This window comes from Heptranchias perlo, chromosome 40 (assembly GCF_035084215.1).
Source record: "Heptranchias perlo isolate sHepPer1 chromosome 40, sHepPer1.hap1, whole genome shotgun sequence".
Classification (NCBI taxonomy): Eukaryota; Metazoa; Chordata; class Chondrichthyes; order Hexanchiformes; family Hexanchidae; genus Heptranchias; species Heptranchias perlo.
The window spans coordinates 8293442-8308234 of record NC_090364.1 but is presented as its reverse complement, the minus strand read 5'-3'; the positions used below and the strand labels follow the sequence as shown (position 1 = coordinate 8308234).

General features: G+C 43.7%; 1 protein-coding gene across 2 annotated transcripts in view; it reads left to right on the top strand.

Annotated features, from left to right (window-relative positions):
* LOC137305647 (serine/threonine-protein phosphatase 6 regulatory subunit 3-like) overlaps positions 1–14793 on the top strand; it is a 91367-nt gene that overhangs the window by 12692 nt on the left and 63882 nt on the right. For both annotated transcript variants that reach the window (XM_067974536.1, XM_067974535.1), the window contains exon 2: positions 9774–10006. In XM_067974536.1, coding sequence (XP_067830637.1) covers positions 9780–10006 — 227 coding nt within the window. In that variant the 5' untranslated portion in view covers positions 9774–9779. The remainder of the gene's footprint in view (positions 1–9773; positions 10007–14793) is intronic.

Sequence of the window (14793 nt, the reverse complement as noted above, 5' to 3'; positions counted from 1 at the left end):
CTACACACTGTCTAGATTCTCACAAACAACGGCCACTTGCATGAGATGCCCCAGCAAGTAGTCAATTTCTTCACGACATGATGGGAAGTAGACAAAGGGGGAAGGAATAAAAAAACTGAAGTGCATGGTGTTCAAAATGGCAAATGTGAATAGAAGCTTGTTTTAACATGCTCATCAAAAGACTTGGGCCTCTAGGGATTGCTGTAAGTTTCTAATTTAATAAGACCAAGTAAAATCAATATTTAAAGAAAGCCTCCAGGGAATGCTCACAAATACCATAGCTGTGACCTCCTCCATTTCCTCCCCCCACCCCAGTAGCGTGTTGCCTCGAAGATAAATTACTGGAATGTGATTTTTTTTTTTAATCCCCAGCAGATGCCTCAAATATAGGTGTACTAGCCTGCAACTATAGCCACTCGTAGAATCATAGAAAGGTTACAGCACAGAAGGAGGCCATTCGGCCCATCAAGTCCATGCCGGCTCAATGCAAGAGCAATCCTCGTCCTATTCTTCTGCCCTATTCCCGTAGCCCTGCTATTTCTTTCCTTTCAAGGCCATGATTGAATCTGCCTCCACCACCCCCTCTGGCAGTGCATCCCTAACCATTCGCTGTGTAAAAAAGTTTTTCCTCATGTCACCGTTGGTTCTTTTGCCAATCACCTTAAATCTATGTCCTCTGGTTCTTGACCCCTCTGCCAATGGGAACAGTTTCTCTCTCTCTACTCTGTCTAGACCTTCCTGATTTTAAATACCTTTATCAAATCTCCTCTCAACACTCTCTGTTCCAAGGAGAACAACCCCAGCTTCTCCAGTCCATCCACGTAACTAAAGTCCCTCATCCCTGGAATCATTCCAGTAAATCTCTTCTGCACCCTCTCTAAGGCCTTCACATCTTTCCTAAAGTGCGATGCCCAGAACTGGACACAATACTCCAGTTGTGGCCGAACCAGTGTTTTATAAAGGTTCATCATGACTTCCTTGCTTTTGTACTCTTTGCCTCTCTTTATAAAGCTCAGGATCCCGTATGCTCTTTTAACCGCTTTCTTAACCTGCCCTGCCACCTTCAATGATTTGTGTACATGTACCCCCAGATCTCTCTGTTCCTGTACCCCTTTTAGAATTGTGCCCTTCAGTTTATATTGCCTCTCCTTGTTCTTCCTACCGAAATGTATCACCTCGCATTTTTCTGCGTTAAATGTCATCTGTCACATGTCTACCCATGCCACCAGCCTGTCTATATCCTCTTGAAGTCTATCACTATCCTCCTCACTGTTCACTACATTTCCAAGGCTTGTGTCATCTGCAGATTTGGAAATTGTGCCCTGTACACCGAAGTCCAAGTCATTAATGTATATCAAGAAAAGCAGTGATCCTAGTCCCGGCCTCAGGAGAAGACCACTGTACACCTCCCTGCAGTCCGAAAAACAGCCGTTCACCACTACTCTCTGTTTTCTGTTACTTAGCCAATTCTATATCCATTCTGCTACTGCTCCCTTTTATTCCATGGGCTTCAAATCTTGATGACAAGCCTATTATGCAGCACTTTATCAAACGCCTTTTGAAAGTTCATATACACCACATCATCTGCTTTGCCCTCATCTACCCTCTGTTACCTCATCAAAAAACTATCCAGTTAGTTAAACGCGATTTGCTTTTAACAAATCGGCGCTGGCTTTCCCTAATCAGTCCACACTTGTCCAAGTGACTGCTAATTCTGTACCCGGATTACTGTTTGTAAAAGTTTCCCCACCACTGAGATTAAACTGACTGGCTTGTAGTTGCTGGGTTTATCCTTACACTCTTATTTGAACAAGGATGTGACATTCTCAATTCTCCAGTCCTCTGGCACCACCCCCGTATCTAAGAATGTTTGGAAGTTTATGACCAGTACCTCTGCAATTTCCAACCTTACTTCCCTCAGCAACCTGGGATGCATCCCATCCGGACCGGGTGACTTATCTATTTCAAGTACAGCTATCCTTCCAGTACTTCCTCTATCAATTTTTAGCCCATCCAGTATCTCAATTACATCTTCCTTTACTGAGACTCTCGCAGCATCTTCTTCCTTGGTAAAGACAGATGCAAAGTAATCATTTAGTACCTCAGCCATGCCCTTTGCCTCCATGAGTAGATCACCTTTTTAGTCCTAATCGGTCCCACCCCTCCTTTTACTACCCGTTTACTGTTTACACGCCTATAGAAGACTTTTGGATTCTCTTTTATGTTAGTTGCCAGTCTAATTTCATACTCTCTCTTTGCCCCTCTTATTTCCTTTTTCATGTTCCCTCTGAACTTTCTATATTCAGCCTGGGTTATCAACCTGACATCTGTCATACACCCATTTTTGCTGCTTCATCTTACTCTCTATCTCTTTTGTCATCCAGAGAGCGCTGGCTTTAGTTGCCTTACCTTTCCCCCTCGTGGGAATGTACCTAGACTGTACCCAAACCTCTTTAAAGGCCGCCCATTGTTCAATTACGGTTTTGCCTGCCAATCTTTGATTCCAGTTTACCCGGGCCAGATCTGTTCTCATCCCACTGAAATTGGCCCTCCTCCAATTGAGTATTTTTACTTTAGAGTGGTCCATGTCCTTTTCCATAGCTATTCTAAACCTTATGATACTATGATCGCTGTTCCCTAAATGTTCCTCCACTGGCACTTGCTCCACTTGGCCCGCCTCATTCCCCGAAACATAGAATATAGCAGCAAGAGTAGGCCATTCGGCCCTTCGGGCCCGCTCCACCATTCAAAATGATTATGGCTGATCGCCTAACTGAGTACCCTGTTCCTGCTTTTTCCCCATATCCCTTGATCCCTTTAGCATTAAGAAATATATCTATCTCCTTCTTCAATACATCGAATGACTTGGCCTCCACTACCTTCTGTGGTAGAGAATTCCACAGGTTCACCACCCTCTGTGTGAAGAAATTTCTCCTCATTTCGGTTCTAAATGGCATACCCCGTATCCAGAGACTGTGACCCCTGGTTCTGGACTCCCCAGCTATTGGGAACATCCTCCCTGCATCTAGTCTGTCTAGTCCTGTTAGAATTTTATATGTTTCGATGAGATCACCGCTCATTCTTCTAAACTCTAGTGAATATAGGCCGAGTTGACCCAATCTCTCCTCGTACGTCAGTCCTGCCATCCCAGGAATCAGTCTGGGATGCCAGACTGGCATCAAAACCAAATTCAGCATGGTCTGCTCTTTTGTCTAGAAATCTCTAAAGGGTAAACATCTGGTTTTTGAAATGTCCATTTTATCTCCTTTTACCACTGGCTCATGTGAGAGAATTACTGAGGTTATTAAGGGTTTTGATGAATATTCACCAGAAAAACAGATCTTAGTTCAACCTTGATCCCACTCCCTACCTCTCTGGTTTTGGATGTGTCAGTTGGCAGTAACTGGACTTCAGCTTCACATCTGTTAGGAACGTAAAGCACTGCCCGCTGGAAGGACAGTATATCAATTATCACAAAATTGTCGAAGGATCACTAGGTTCTTTTGTAGAGAGCATCAATGATCATGTGACACTTTCATACCATGTCTACATATAAAGTGTAAACAGTATCCAGCAGTATGATTTGTTTATAGATTTGTGTGCTTCCAAACTTGGATTGAATCTGGAGAGTATTTTTAGCTCGGATAAAATAATGTTGATGGTAATGGAGGGACAGTTTTAGGTAACGAATTAAGAGTATCGATTAAACATTAATGTTTGGCTTATGCACCATTTCTGTGCCCCACCCAGGCTTTGATTTCCTGTTTAGCATCTCAGTACCAATAAGTTGAATAAGTTTACAGCGCAATATTGTATTTTCAGTCAGTGCTGAAGTTTGAAAGCGCTGAACTGGTTTGTCACCTGCGGACTGGAGTACGTGGGCAACACAAATGTGGGCGTATGTAGATGGTTGCGGTCATTAAAGTGCTATAGCAATTTGAGAATGAGTACAGGAAGCTATGGTCATCGAATATACAGAATGACGTTTGCCGTACCAAAAAAAAATGTTTAACCTTTGGCTAAGTCAGCTTGTCAGTAGTAGGGCTCACATGCAACTTTTGTGAGCCTTCCTTGGATTGCTTTTATAAGGCTACAAAGCAGGTTTTATTAATTAATTCATGGGTTGTGGGTGTCGCTGGCAAGGCCAGTGTTTATTGCCTATCCCCTGAGAAGGTGGTGGTGAACTGCTGCAGTCTGTGTGATGAAGGTACTCCTACGGTGCTGCTAGGTAGGGAGTTCCAGGATTTTGACCCAGCGACGATGAAGGAATGGCAATATATTTCCAAGCCAGGATGGTGTGTGACTTGGAAGGGAATGTGCAGGAGGTATTGTTCCCATGTGCCTGCTGCCCTGGTCCTTCTAGGTGGTAGAGGTCACAGGTTTGGGAGGTGCTGTCGAAGAAGCCTTGGTGAGTTGCTGGGAGGTGATGCTAAGGAGTGGGGCATTAAGTTGTAAGATTGTGATTTGTCCAACTGACAAATTCCCATTCTCCGCTGTGACTTTGGGGACTGGACACCTTTCCCCCAAGAAGGGGAAACAAGAAATGGCTTCAGCTGCTGTTGTATTCCTTTCAATGATCATTTAGGGGCCTAATGGGAAGGCTCCTGTTGTCTTGTTTACTGAGATGTGGAGAGCTAGGAGAAATTGTCTTTTAATATCACTGAGGAGCCTAGGTGAAGGGCAAAGGCCCAAAGTGCAGTATACCACCAACATTGCAAAGAGGATACAAGATGAGATAAACTCCCTCGGTGGCTGAGTAGCTGAGCCGTATAGGCTCATTGATCGATCCCGGTCTGTGCTGATGTAGCAATGAGTTAGGGAAGAGAACATGGAATAGAGTTCCTGATTGCTGTGCCGTGAAACCTGCTGGAATTGCACTTGGGAGACAACAGATGAGAGGATCAAGTTTGAGCTCAATCATGTTCCCCTTGGTCACATCTGCGGTGTAGTTCTGGGGGCAACTGTGGAACTGTACCCAGCAAGGACTCGGTCAATGACTGCAGAAGACTGACGACCAAAATGTTTAACGGTTATTAAAATGGAAGGGGAGGGGAAGGGAAGGGAACAGTTTGTTGGGTAAATGAACACTTGAGTTAAAATCCTCCTTATTTTAGGTGAAGAAGTTGGAGCTAAAGAAATGTCATTTAAAGAGGTGGTAGGTCTCAAAATGGATGCGCTGCAGTGCAGTTTTTAGTTTTGATCGCTGACCTATTCCAGTGGGCTATACGATCCTCCACATTTGCCTTGAAATTGGAGAGCACCATCTTTTAAAATGCCTCCAAATCCATCCCTGACTTTAAACAGTTTTCTCACACGCTGCAGCACAGCTATTCATTTCAAAACCAACATTATTTTGAGATGTATTGCAGTTGTCTATTAATGACTCTTCCTTTTATAGCGCTAGCTACAAGTGGTAGAACTCATCTGAAGGCATCCGTCCACCCGGCTCGCCTATCCAGCTTGGATGTTGTTGATGCTGTTTACCCGCCCCCCCCTCCAATTTCCTGCAGGTGCTGACTCATACTGCAGCCCAGTTCCATGGATGTTGGCAATTGTTGGTAGCTTCTATAGGGAATTATAGACCAGTTAGCCTAACATCTGTTGTCTGGAAATTACTCGTCTATAATTAAGGATAGAGTGACTGAACACCTTGGAAAAATTTCAGCTGATCAAAGAGAGCCAGCATGGATTTGCCCGACAAAGCTGATTGAATTTTTTGAAGAGGTAACTAAAGTAGTGGGCAGGGGAATGTCTATGGATGTTGTTTATATGGACTTCCAGAAGGCATTCAATAAAGTCCCTCATAAGAGATTGTTAGCTAAAGTTGAAGCTCATGGAATTGAGGGCAAGTTATTGACCTGGTTAGGAAATTGGCTGAGCAGCAGGAGACAGAGTAGGGATAATGGGCAGGTACTCAATTTGGCAGGATGTAACTTGTGGTGTCCCACAGGGATTGGTGTTGGGGCCTCAAATATTCACTATTTATTAACGACTTCAACGATGGGATAGAGAGCCACATATCCAAATTTGCTGACGCAAAGATAGGCAGCATTGCAAGCAGTGTAAATGGAAGCATAAAATTAGAGAGATATTAATAGATTAAGTGAATGGGCAAAACTGTGGCAAATGTATTTCAGTGTAGGCAAGTGTGAGATCATCCACTTTGGACCTAAAAAAGATAGATCATAATACTTTCTAAATGGTGAATGGTTTGAAACAGTGGAGGTCCAAAGAGACTTAGGAGTCTATGTTCATAGAGCATTAAAATGTCATGGATAGGTACAGAAAATAATCAAAAAGGCTAACGGAATGCTGGCCTTTATATCTAGAGGACTAGAATACAAGGGGGTAGAAGTTATGCTACAGCTATACAAAGCCCTGGTTAGACCACACCTGGAGTACTGTGTTCAGTTCTGGGCATCGCACTTTAGGAAGGATATATTTGCCTTGGAGGGAGTGGCGCGTAGAACTAGAATGGTACCTGGACTGCAAGGGTTAAATTACAAGGCGAGATTACGCAAACTAAGGTGGTATTCTCCAGAGTTTAGAAGATTAAGGGATGATTTGATTGAAGTTTTCAAGATATTATGGGGAACTGATAGGGTTGATAAAAACTATTTCAGCTGGTTGGGGAGTCAAGGACTAGGGGACATAGCCTAAAAATTAGAGCCAGGACTTTCAGGAGTGAAGTTAGGAAACACTTCTACACACAAAGGATATTAGAAGTTTGGAGCTCTGTTCCACAAACAGCAATTGATGTTGGCTCAATTGTTAATTTTAAATCCGAGATTGATCGATTTTTGTTAACCATTGGTATTAAGGGATATAGGGCTACGGTGGATATATGGAGTTGGGACACAGATCAGCCATGATCTCTTTGAATGGCAGAACAGGCTCGAGGGGCTAAATGTCCTACTCCTGTTCCTATGTTCCTCCAAAATACCTTTCTTTATGGATGAGGCTAGACAGTGAGAGTTAGGGTATTTGAAACGAAAGCTCAATCCTGCTTTCACAGTGCGTGCATGTTGAACATTGTTGATTTCCATTTTTCACTCCGCTGACTTGGGTTGTAGCACCCCCCCCCCCCCCCAACTATAATTTTGTATGTCTCTTCCATCAGCGAGTGAAGTCTAGTCATTTTTTTCCTCTTTTTTTTATTTGTATGCTAAAGGCAGTGACTCATCCCAGGGTACAGTTCCGCCACTCATAGGAGCACTTAGCTATCTAGCTTGAGTGACTATTGTTCATACATGAGGTAGACAGTGAATTATGGGCAGCCTATTGATCATGGGTTGGGAAGGAATTACAGCTGAATTTACTCTAGGCATTACCCAATATCCAGATGTGTGCATTTTGCTGCAGGGAAGTAGCACCTTTCACGACCTCTGGACGTACCAAAGTGCTTTACAGCCAATTAAGTACTTTTGTAGTGTAGTCACTATTGTAATGTAGGAAACGCAGTAGCCAATTTGCACACAGCAAGCTCCCACAAACAGCAATGAAATAAATGACCAGATAATCTGTTTTAATTGTTAGTTGAGAGATAAATGTTGTCTGGGACACCGGGGACAACCGCCATGCTCTTCTTCAAATAGTGCCATGGGACCTTTTACGTCCACCTGAGAAGGCCGACGGGTTCTCGGGTTAACATCTTATCCGAAAGATGGCACCCCTCACAGTGCGCCGCTCCCCTCAGTGCTGCACTGGTGTCGGCCTAGATTTTGTGCGCAAGTTTCTGGAGTGGGACTTGAACCCACAGCCTTCTGACTCAGAGGAGTGATCACAAATAGAAGCCTTGTCTGATGCTCTTCTCCACATCCCTCCAACCTAGTGATTGAGTCCAATTCTAACACCGCACTGCTGCCCTAAACGAAATCGCCCAATTTAACAAGTTTGAGATCAGACCCATGAACCTCCTGGCCTATGTTACTCATGCAAGGTATTTCCACATTGAGAAGTTAGAGAGCTCTGCATTGGAAAAAAATGACAAAGTGGGCATCAAATAGTGAGGCGTAGTGTGTAGCTGGGCCTTTATTACGGTCCCTGGCAATGAGTGCATGCCAAAATTGATCTTTATTATAACTGGATATTTGATGTTTGAACCTGGTTCTAGGATGTGCAGGGAGGAAAAGAATGGACTTGGTATGTTTGTTAAAATCACCATTTTCATGTAAGATGAAAACATTTGTTGGGTGTACATTTGGCCGATTTATTGGAGAGCTGCCGGTGACACAGTTTCTGCAAGAAATTCTGAAATGGTTAGAACTTGTTTTTCTCTGAACATTGCTCCTGACCATTGCTGTGGTAAGTGTGAGGTGATTACAAGGGTTTAATTATGCCTTAATAATATAGGAGCAGATTTTCCTGCTTCTGCGCCTGGGCGCAGAGAAGACGGGAAGATTGGGCAGGGAGAAATGTACATCCATAAGGGAGCATGACTGACTTTACCTCTATTTAAATTAATGGATGGAAAATTCGGCAGGCTGCTATAAGGGCCTACGCTCCTTCGTGCATGGTTTTCCTGTCTTTGCTGCACCCGCACAATCCAATGCCCCAGGTGCAGAAACAGGAAAATCTTCTACATAATATGTAATGATTGTAAACTGGATTTTAACCCTCACCGCTAAATAAACACCTATAAACAATAATTGTGCTGTGAATACTGGTCTCTATTAATGGCCAGCGTGTTTGTTGCAATCAGTTTGCAGATGGCGCCTACCTGACTAGGCCACTTGATTTTATCCTGGTCTCTTTTTTTCCCCGATCTATCGTTTCTTGTCCATTCACTTTACAGATGAGGAAATGTTACTTCTCTCTATGGAATTGGTCCATGATATTTATTTCTGGCTTCTGTCCCCATTTTGTGTTTTTTCTTTTAAAATTTGTTTTGCCCTACAGCTTATTTTCCCTTCTCAAAGACCTTTTGACTGGTGAGTGCTTCCATGGATACCAGATTTTTTTTGGGTATTTTGCCCAAGTAGCCATTTTTCATGTGTGAGCCTGGGCTAGGCAGTTCAACCGTGGGAAGAGCATGGTTGACTTATCAAGCCTGATCCTGTCTTGTTCAATATCCACACACATGCAGAAACAATGGCAAATTGTCCCCTTTATAGCCCAAGGGCACATCTGTGTGGTTCAGTTACATGTTTAGTTTACCAACTGAGTCATCAGGAGAGCATCCCCATTTTGCAAGTTCACATTTCCCTCCATGATTTTGCTTCATGCCAATTCTCCTGCCTCTAGGCCTCTACTCATGCTGCTTCGTTCTCAGCAGCTGCCCAGATTACTTACCCTACATTTTTATTCCTTTTTTTTAAAAACTCATTCTCTGGATACGGGCATCACTAGCAAAGCCAGCATTATTGCCCATCCCTAGTTGCCCTTGAGAAGGTGGTGATGAGCCACCTTCTTGAACCGCTGCAGTCCATGTGGTGAAGGTTCTCCCACAGTGCTGTTGGGTGGGGAGTTCCCGGATTTTGACCCAGCGACAATGAAGGAACGGCGATATATGTCCAAGTCGGGATGGTGTGTGACTTGGGGAATTTGGAGGTGGTGGTGTTCCCAAGCAACTGCTGCCCTGGTCCTTCTAGATGATGGAGGTTGCAGGTTTGGGAAGTGCTTTTGAACAATCCTGAGCCACAGTATTGTGGTTACAGTCCAATTATAACGCATATGAAGATTTCTCTTACTGGTCATACATGATCAGTTATAATTTGTATTTAGAGTTCACTAAGGTAAATGATTTTATCGTTTCTGTTCTCGGTCTTCTGCAGCGCATCATGTTTTGGAAGTTTGACCTTCACACGACATCGCACATTGACACGCTCCTGGAACGCGAGGATGTCACGCTCTTTGAGCTTATGGACGAGGAGGACGTCCTACAGGAGTGTAAAGCCAATAACCGCAAGTTGGTGGAGTTCCTGACACGGCCGCACAACATGGAGGCACTTGTCACCTGCATCACCCTGGAGCCATCTGATGATGTGGACGAGAAAGTTCGATACAAGTAAGGGGTTGTTTCACAGGGCTAGATTCTAGAGGAGAGATGTGTTAGATAAAGAGTAGGACAGAGTTCCTGCAATGATTTTATAAAATTTAGCCCTGGATTGGAAGAGATGTTGCCTATTTTTTTAAACCCCACCTGCCTCTGTTGAAGATGCTGACTCCTGTTGGAGTGAATTCCACAAGTACTGGCTTCCCTTCCATGCCTCATCCAAGTGGCCATTTTTTATTTGTTAGCCTATATGGAGCATGATGCCAGGCTATTCAACTGTAGAGGCTATCATAGCTGAGCTCATTTCCCCCTCATCCAGTGTCCACACTAAAGCACTTTCTAGCAGGTATTGAGAGGTAGTCATTGGGAGTAGGAGCCCTAGTTATCTTTTTTTCCCCCCTAACCCACAGCTAACCCCACATAGAGGGGATCAAACCTGTGACCTTGTTCTATGTGTCTTAGTTCCGAACTAGGCAGTGCATTTACCGACTGAGCAAGAGGTGAAGAGCACAATTATTTTTCCTCCTAGAATCATAGAAAGGTTACAGCATGAAAGGAGGCCATTCAGCCCGTCGAGTTTGCATCGGCTCCATGCAAGAGCAATCCAACGAGTCCCACTCCCCCGCTCAACCCCCTAGCCCTGCAAATTTTTTACTTTCAAGTACTTATCCAGTTCCCTTTTGAAGGCCATGATTGAATCTGCCTCCACTTCCCCCTCGGGCAGTGCATTCCAGATCCCAACCACTCACTGTGTTTTAAAAAAAAAAGTTTTTCCTCCTGTCACCTTTGGATCTTTTGTCGATCACCTTAAATCTATGTCCTCTGGTTCTTGACCCTTCTTCCAATGGGAACAGTTTCTCTCTATCTACTCTGTCTAGACCCTTCGTGATTTTGAATACCGTTATCAAATCTCCTCACAGCCTTCTCTGTTCCATAGAGAACAACCCCAGCTTCTCCAGTTTATCCAGGCAACTAAAGTCCCTCATTCCTGGAATCAATCTAGTAAATCTCTTCTGCACCCTCTCTAAGGCCTTTACATCTTTCCTAAAGTGCGGTGCCCAGAACTGGACACAATACTCCAATTGTGGCCAAACCAGTGTTTTATAAAGGTTCATCATGACTTCCATACTTTAGTACTCTATGCCTCTATTTATAAAGCCCAGGATCCCGTATGCTTTTTTAACTGCTTTCTTAACCTGACTTGCCATCTTCAACGATTTGTGCACATACACCCCCCAGATCTCTCTGTTCCTGTACCCCTTTTAGAGTTGTGCCCTCTAGTTTATATTGCTTCTCCTCGTTCTTCCTACCAAAATGTATCACTTCACGTTTTTCTGCGTTAAATTTCATCTGCCACATGTCTGCCCATTTCACCAGCCTGTCTTATCCTCTTGAAGTCTATCACTATCCTCCTCACTGTTTACTACCCTTTCAAGTTTTGTGTCAAATGCAAATTTGGAAATTGTGCCCTGTCATTAATCATAGTCATTAATATATATCAAGAAAAGCAGTGGTCCCAGCACAGACCCCGGGGAAGACCACTGTGCACCTCCCTCCAGTCCGCAAATCAATCGTTCACCACTACTCTCTGTTTCCTGTAACTTAGCCAATTCTGTATCCATGTTGCTACTGCCCCCTTTATTCCATGGACTGCAACCTTGATAAGCCTACCATGCGGCACTTTATCAAATGGCTTTTGGAAGTCCATATACACATCAACTGCATTGCCTTCATCTACCGTCTGTTACCTCATCAAAAAACTCTATCAGGTTAGTTAAACACGATTTGCCTTTAACAAATCCGTGCTGGCTTTCCCTAATCAATCCACACTCATCCAAGTGACAGTTAATTCTGTCCCTGATTATCGTTTCTAAAAGTTTCCCCACCACTGAGGTTAAACTGACTGGCCTATAGTTGCTGGGCTTATCCATACACCATTTTTTGAACAAGGGTGTAACATTTGTAATTCTCCAGTCCTCTGGAACCACCCCAGTATCTACAGATGTTTGGAAGATTATGGCCAGTACTTCTGTAATTTCTACCCTTACTTCCCTCAGCAACCTAGGATGCATCCCATCCAGACCGGATGACTTATCTACTTCAAATACAGCTAGCCTTTCTAGTACCTCTTCTTTCTCAATTTTTAGCCCGTCCAGTATCTCAACTACATCTTCCTTTACTGAGACTCTGGCAGCATCTTCTTCCTTGGTAAAGACAGCTGCGAAGTACTCATTTAGTATCTTGGCCACCCCCTCTGCCTCTGAGTAGATCTCCTTTATGGTCCCTAATCGGCTTGAACCCTCCTCTTACTACCAGTTTACTTTTTATTTGGATTCCCTTTTATGTTAGCCACCAATCTATTCACATAACTCTCTCTTATTTCCTTTTTCACTTCCCCTCTGAACTTTCTATATTCTGCCTGGTTCTCACTTGTGTTATCAATCTTACATCTGTCATTCGCCCCTTTTTTCTGTTTCATCTTACTCACTATCTCTTTTGTCATCCAGGGAGCTCTGGCCTTAGTTGCCCTACTTTTCTGTCTCGTGGGAATGTGCCTAGACTGTACCCGAACCATCTCCTCTAAAGGCCGCCCACTGTTCAATTACAGTTTTGCCTGCCAATCTTTGATTACAATTTACCCAGGCCAGATCTGCTTTCATCCCATTGAAATTGACCGTCCTCCAATTGAGTATTTTTACTTTACAGTGGTCCGTGTCCTTTTCCATAGCTATTCTAAACCTAGGATTGCTGCTCCCTAAATACTTCCCCACTGACACTTGTTCCACTTGGTCTGCCTCCTTCCTCATTGGGCCGGAAACATACTGGTTAAGAAAGTTATCCTGAACCCATTCCAAAAGTTCCTCCCCCTCTTTGCCCCTTATTATTATCCCAGTCTATATTAGGATAGTTGAAGTCCCCAGTTATCACTACTCTATGGCTTTTGCACCTCTCTGCAATTTCCCTGCAAGTTTGCTTTTCTATATCCTTCCTACTAGTTGGTGGCCTATAGAATACACCCAGTAGTGTAATGGCACCTCTTTTATTTCTTAACTGTAACCAAATAGATTCAGTCCTTGACCCCTCCAGGACATCCTCTCTCTCCAGTACTGCAATATTCTCCTTAATCAATACTGCCACCCTCCCCATCTCCTTTCTTTCCTTCCCTATCTTTCCTGAACACTTTGTATCCAGGAATATTTAGTACCCAATCCTGCCATTTTTTGAGCCAGGTCTCAGTTATCTCCATGCCATCCTATTCCCATGTGGCTATTTGCGCCTGCAGCTCACCAGCCTTGTTTACCACGCTTTGTGCGTTTACACACTTGCACTGCAAACCAGTCCTAGACTTTCTTGTACTTTCTCTTAGTCTGATCCCACCTTATACTGTACTATTACTTGCTCCAGTGCTATCTTTCTCTCCTGATCCTTTGTACCCCTTGTTTCTCCTTTCCAATGCTACACCCTGGTGCCCATCCTAATATCAGTCGTGGCGCAGTTGGTAGCACTCGCGCCTCTGAGTCAGAAGGTTGTGGGTTCAAGCCCCACTCCAGAGACTTGAGCACATAAACTTGGCTGACACTCCATTGGTGTGCTGAGGTCAGAAGTGCTGTCTTTCAGATGAAAAGCTAAACCAAAGCCTTGACCACCCCCTCAGGTGGACATAGAAGATCCCATGGCACTATTTTGAAGAAGAGCAGGTGTGTTCTGACCAATATTCATCCTTCAACCAACATCACTAAAACAGATGTTCTGGCCATTATCACATTGCTGTTTATGGGAGCTTGCAGTGAGCAAATTGGCTGTCACATTTCTTCCATTACAACAGTGATTACACCTCAAAAGTGCTTCATTGACTGGGAAGCACTTTAGGAGGTCCTGAGGTTGTTAAAGACGCTGTATAAACTGAAGTCTTTCTTTCTTTCTGTCTTAGTGTATGAAGGTTGTATGCCCACAGCAATCCAACTGAGAGTAAGAACGCAGCAGTTTAGGGAATTATGGCCTACACATTCCACATTGCTGAATCTTTTTATTAAGTAGAACACATTTAATATGTAACCTAGTTTGACTTCTTTATGGGCCATGTTGAAGTCAGCTCATTGCACATCTGTATCTTTTTCATTTCTAGGCCCTCAACTGTGTTTCCTCTGTCCTCCCTCTGTCTCCCCTTCCTCCAACAATGTGTAGGCTTTTAAATCCTGAGACTGGCATCACTTGTTCATCAGAATTTTTTTTTCCCTTCCTCGTCTTCTTACTGCCAGGAGGCGGCAATTCCCTCCGGGGGCTTATGGTTTCCTGATTGGCATCCTTACAGACTGCACCGAAGCTTGTCTTGATTTAACCATGACTTGAAATTTCCTAGATTCCAACTGTCTTTTTGACCCATGCTGGTGTCTTGTACAATGGACCTGGGATTCTCAATAAACAAGAGACCGTGTCTGCTTATGGATTGTGCATATGCAAATTTTAGATCTGTTGCATTAGCACACATGAGCATGTACTAGGGCGTGCCGAGGCCAGTAGTGAGGTAGCATGAAATCTGTCTGTGGCCATTCTCACTTCCAAAATAGTCGTGGTTACATTACCGTGTTGTATGGTGGACAGTGGATTCTTCTCTAACTCAGTTTCTCAAAATAACCCAATATCTTGTGAGCTCCACACTATGGCATTAACCAACCGTATCAGAAGATGTTTGCAGCTTTTTTGAAAGGAACTCCAGAACCCACTAAATGTTTTGCCAGAGGATTTTAGTCTATAACAGCCTTGACATTCAGACTGAATACATTTTTATTCTTGTGATT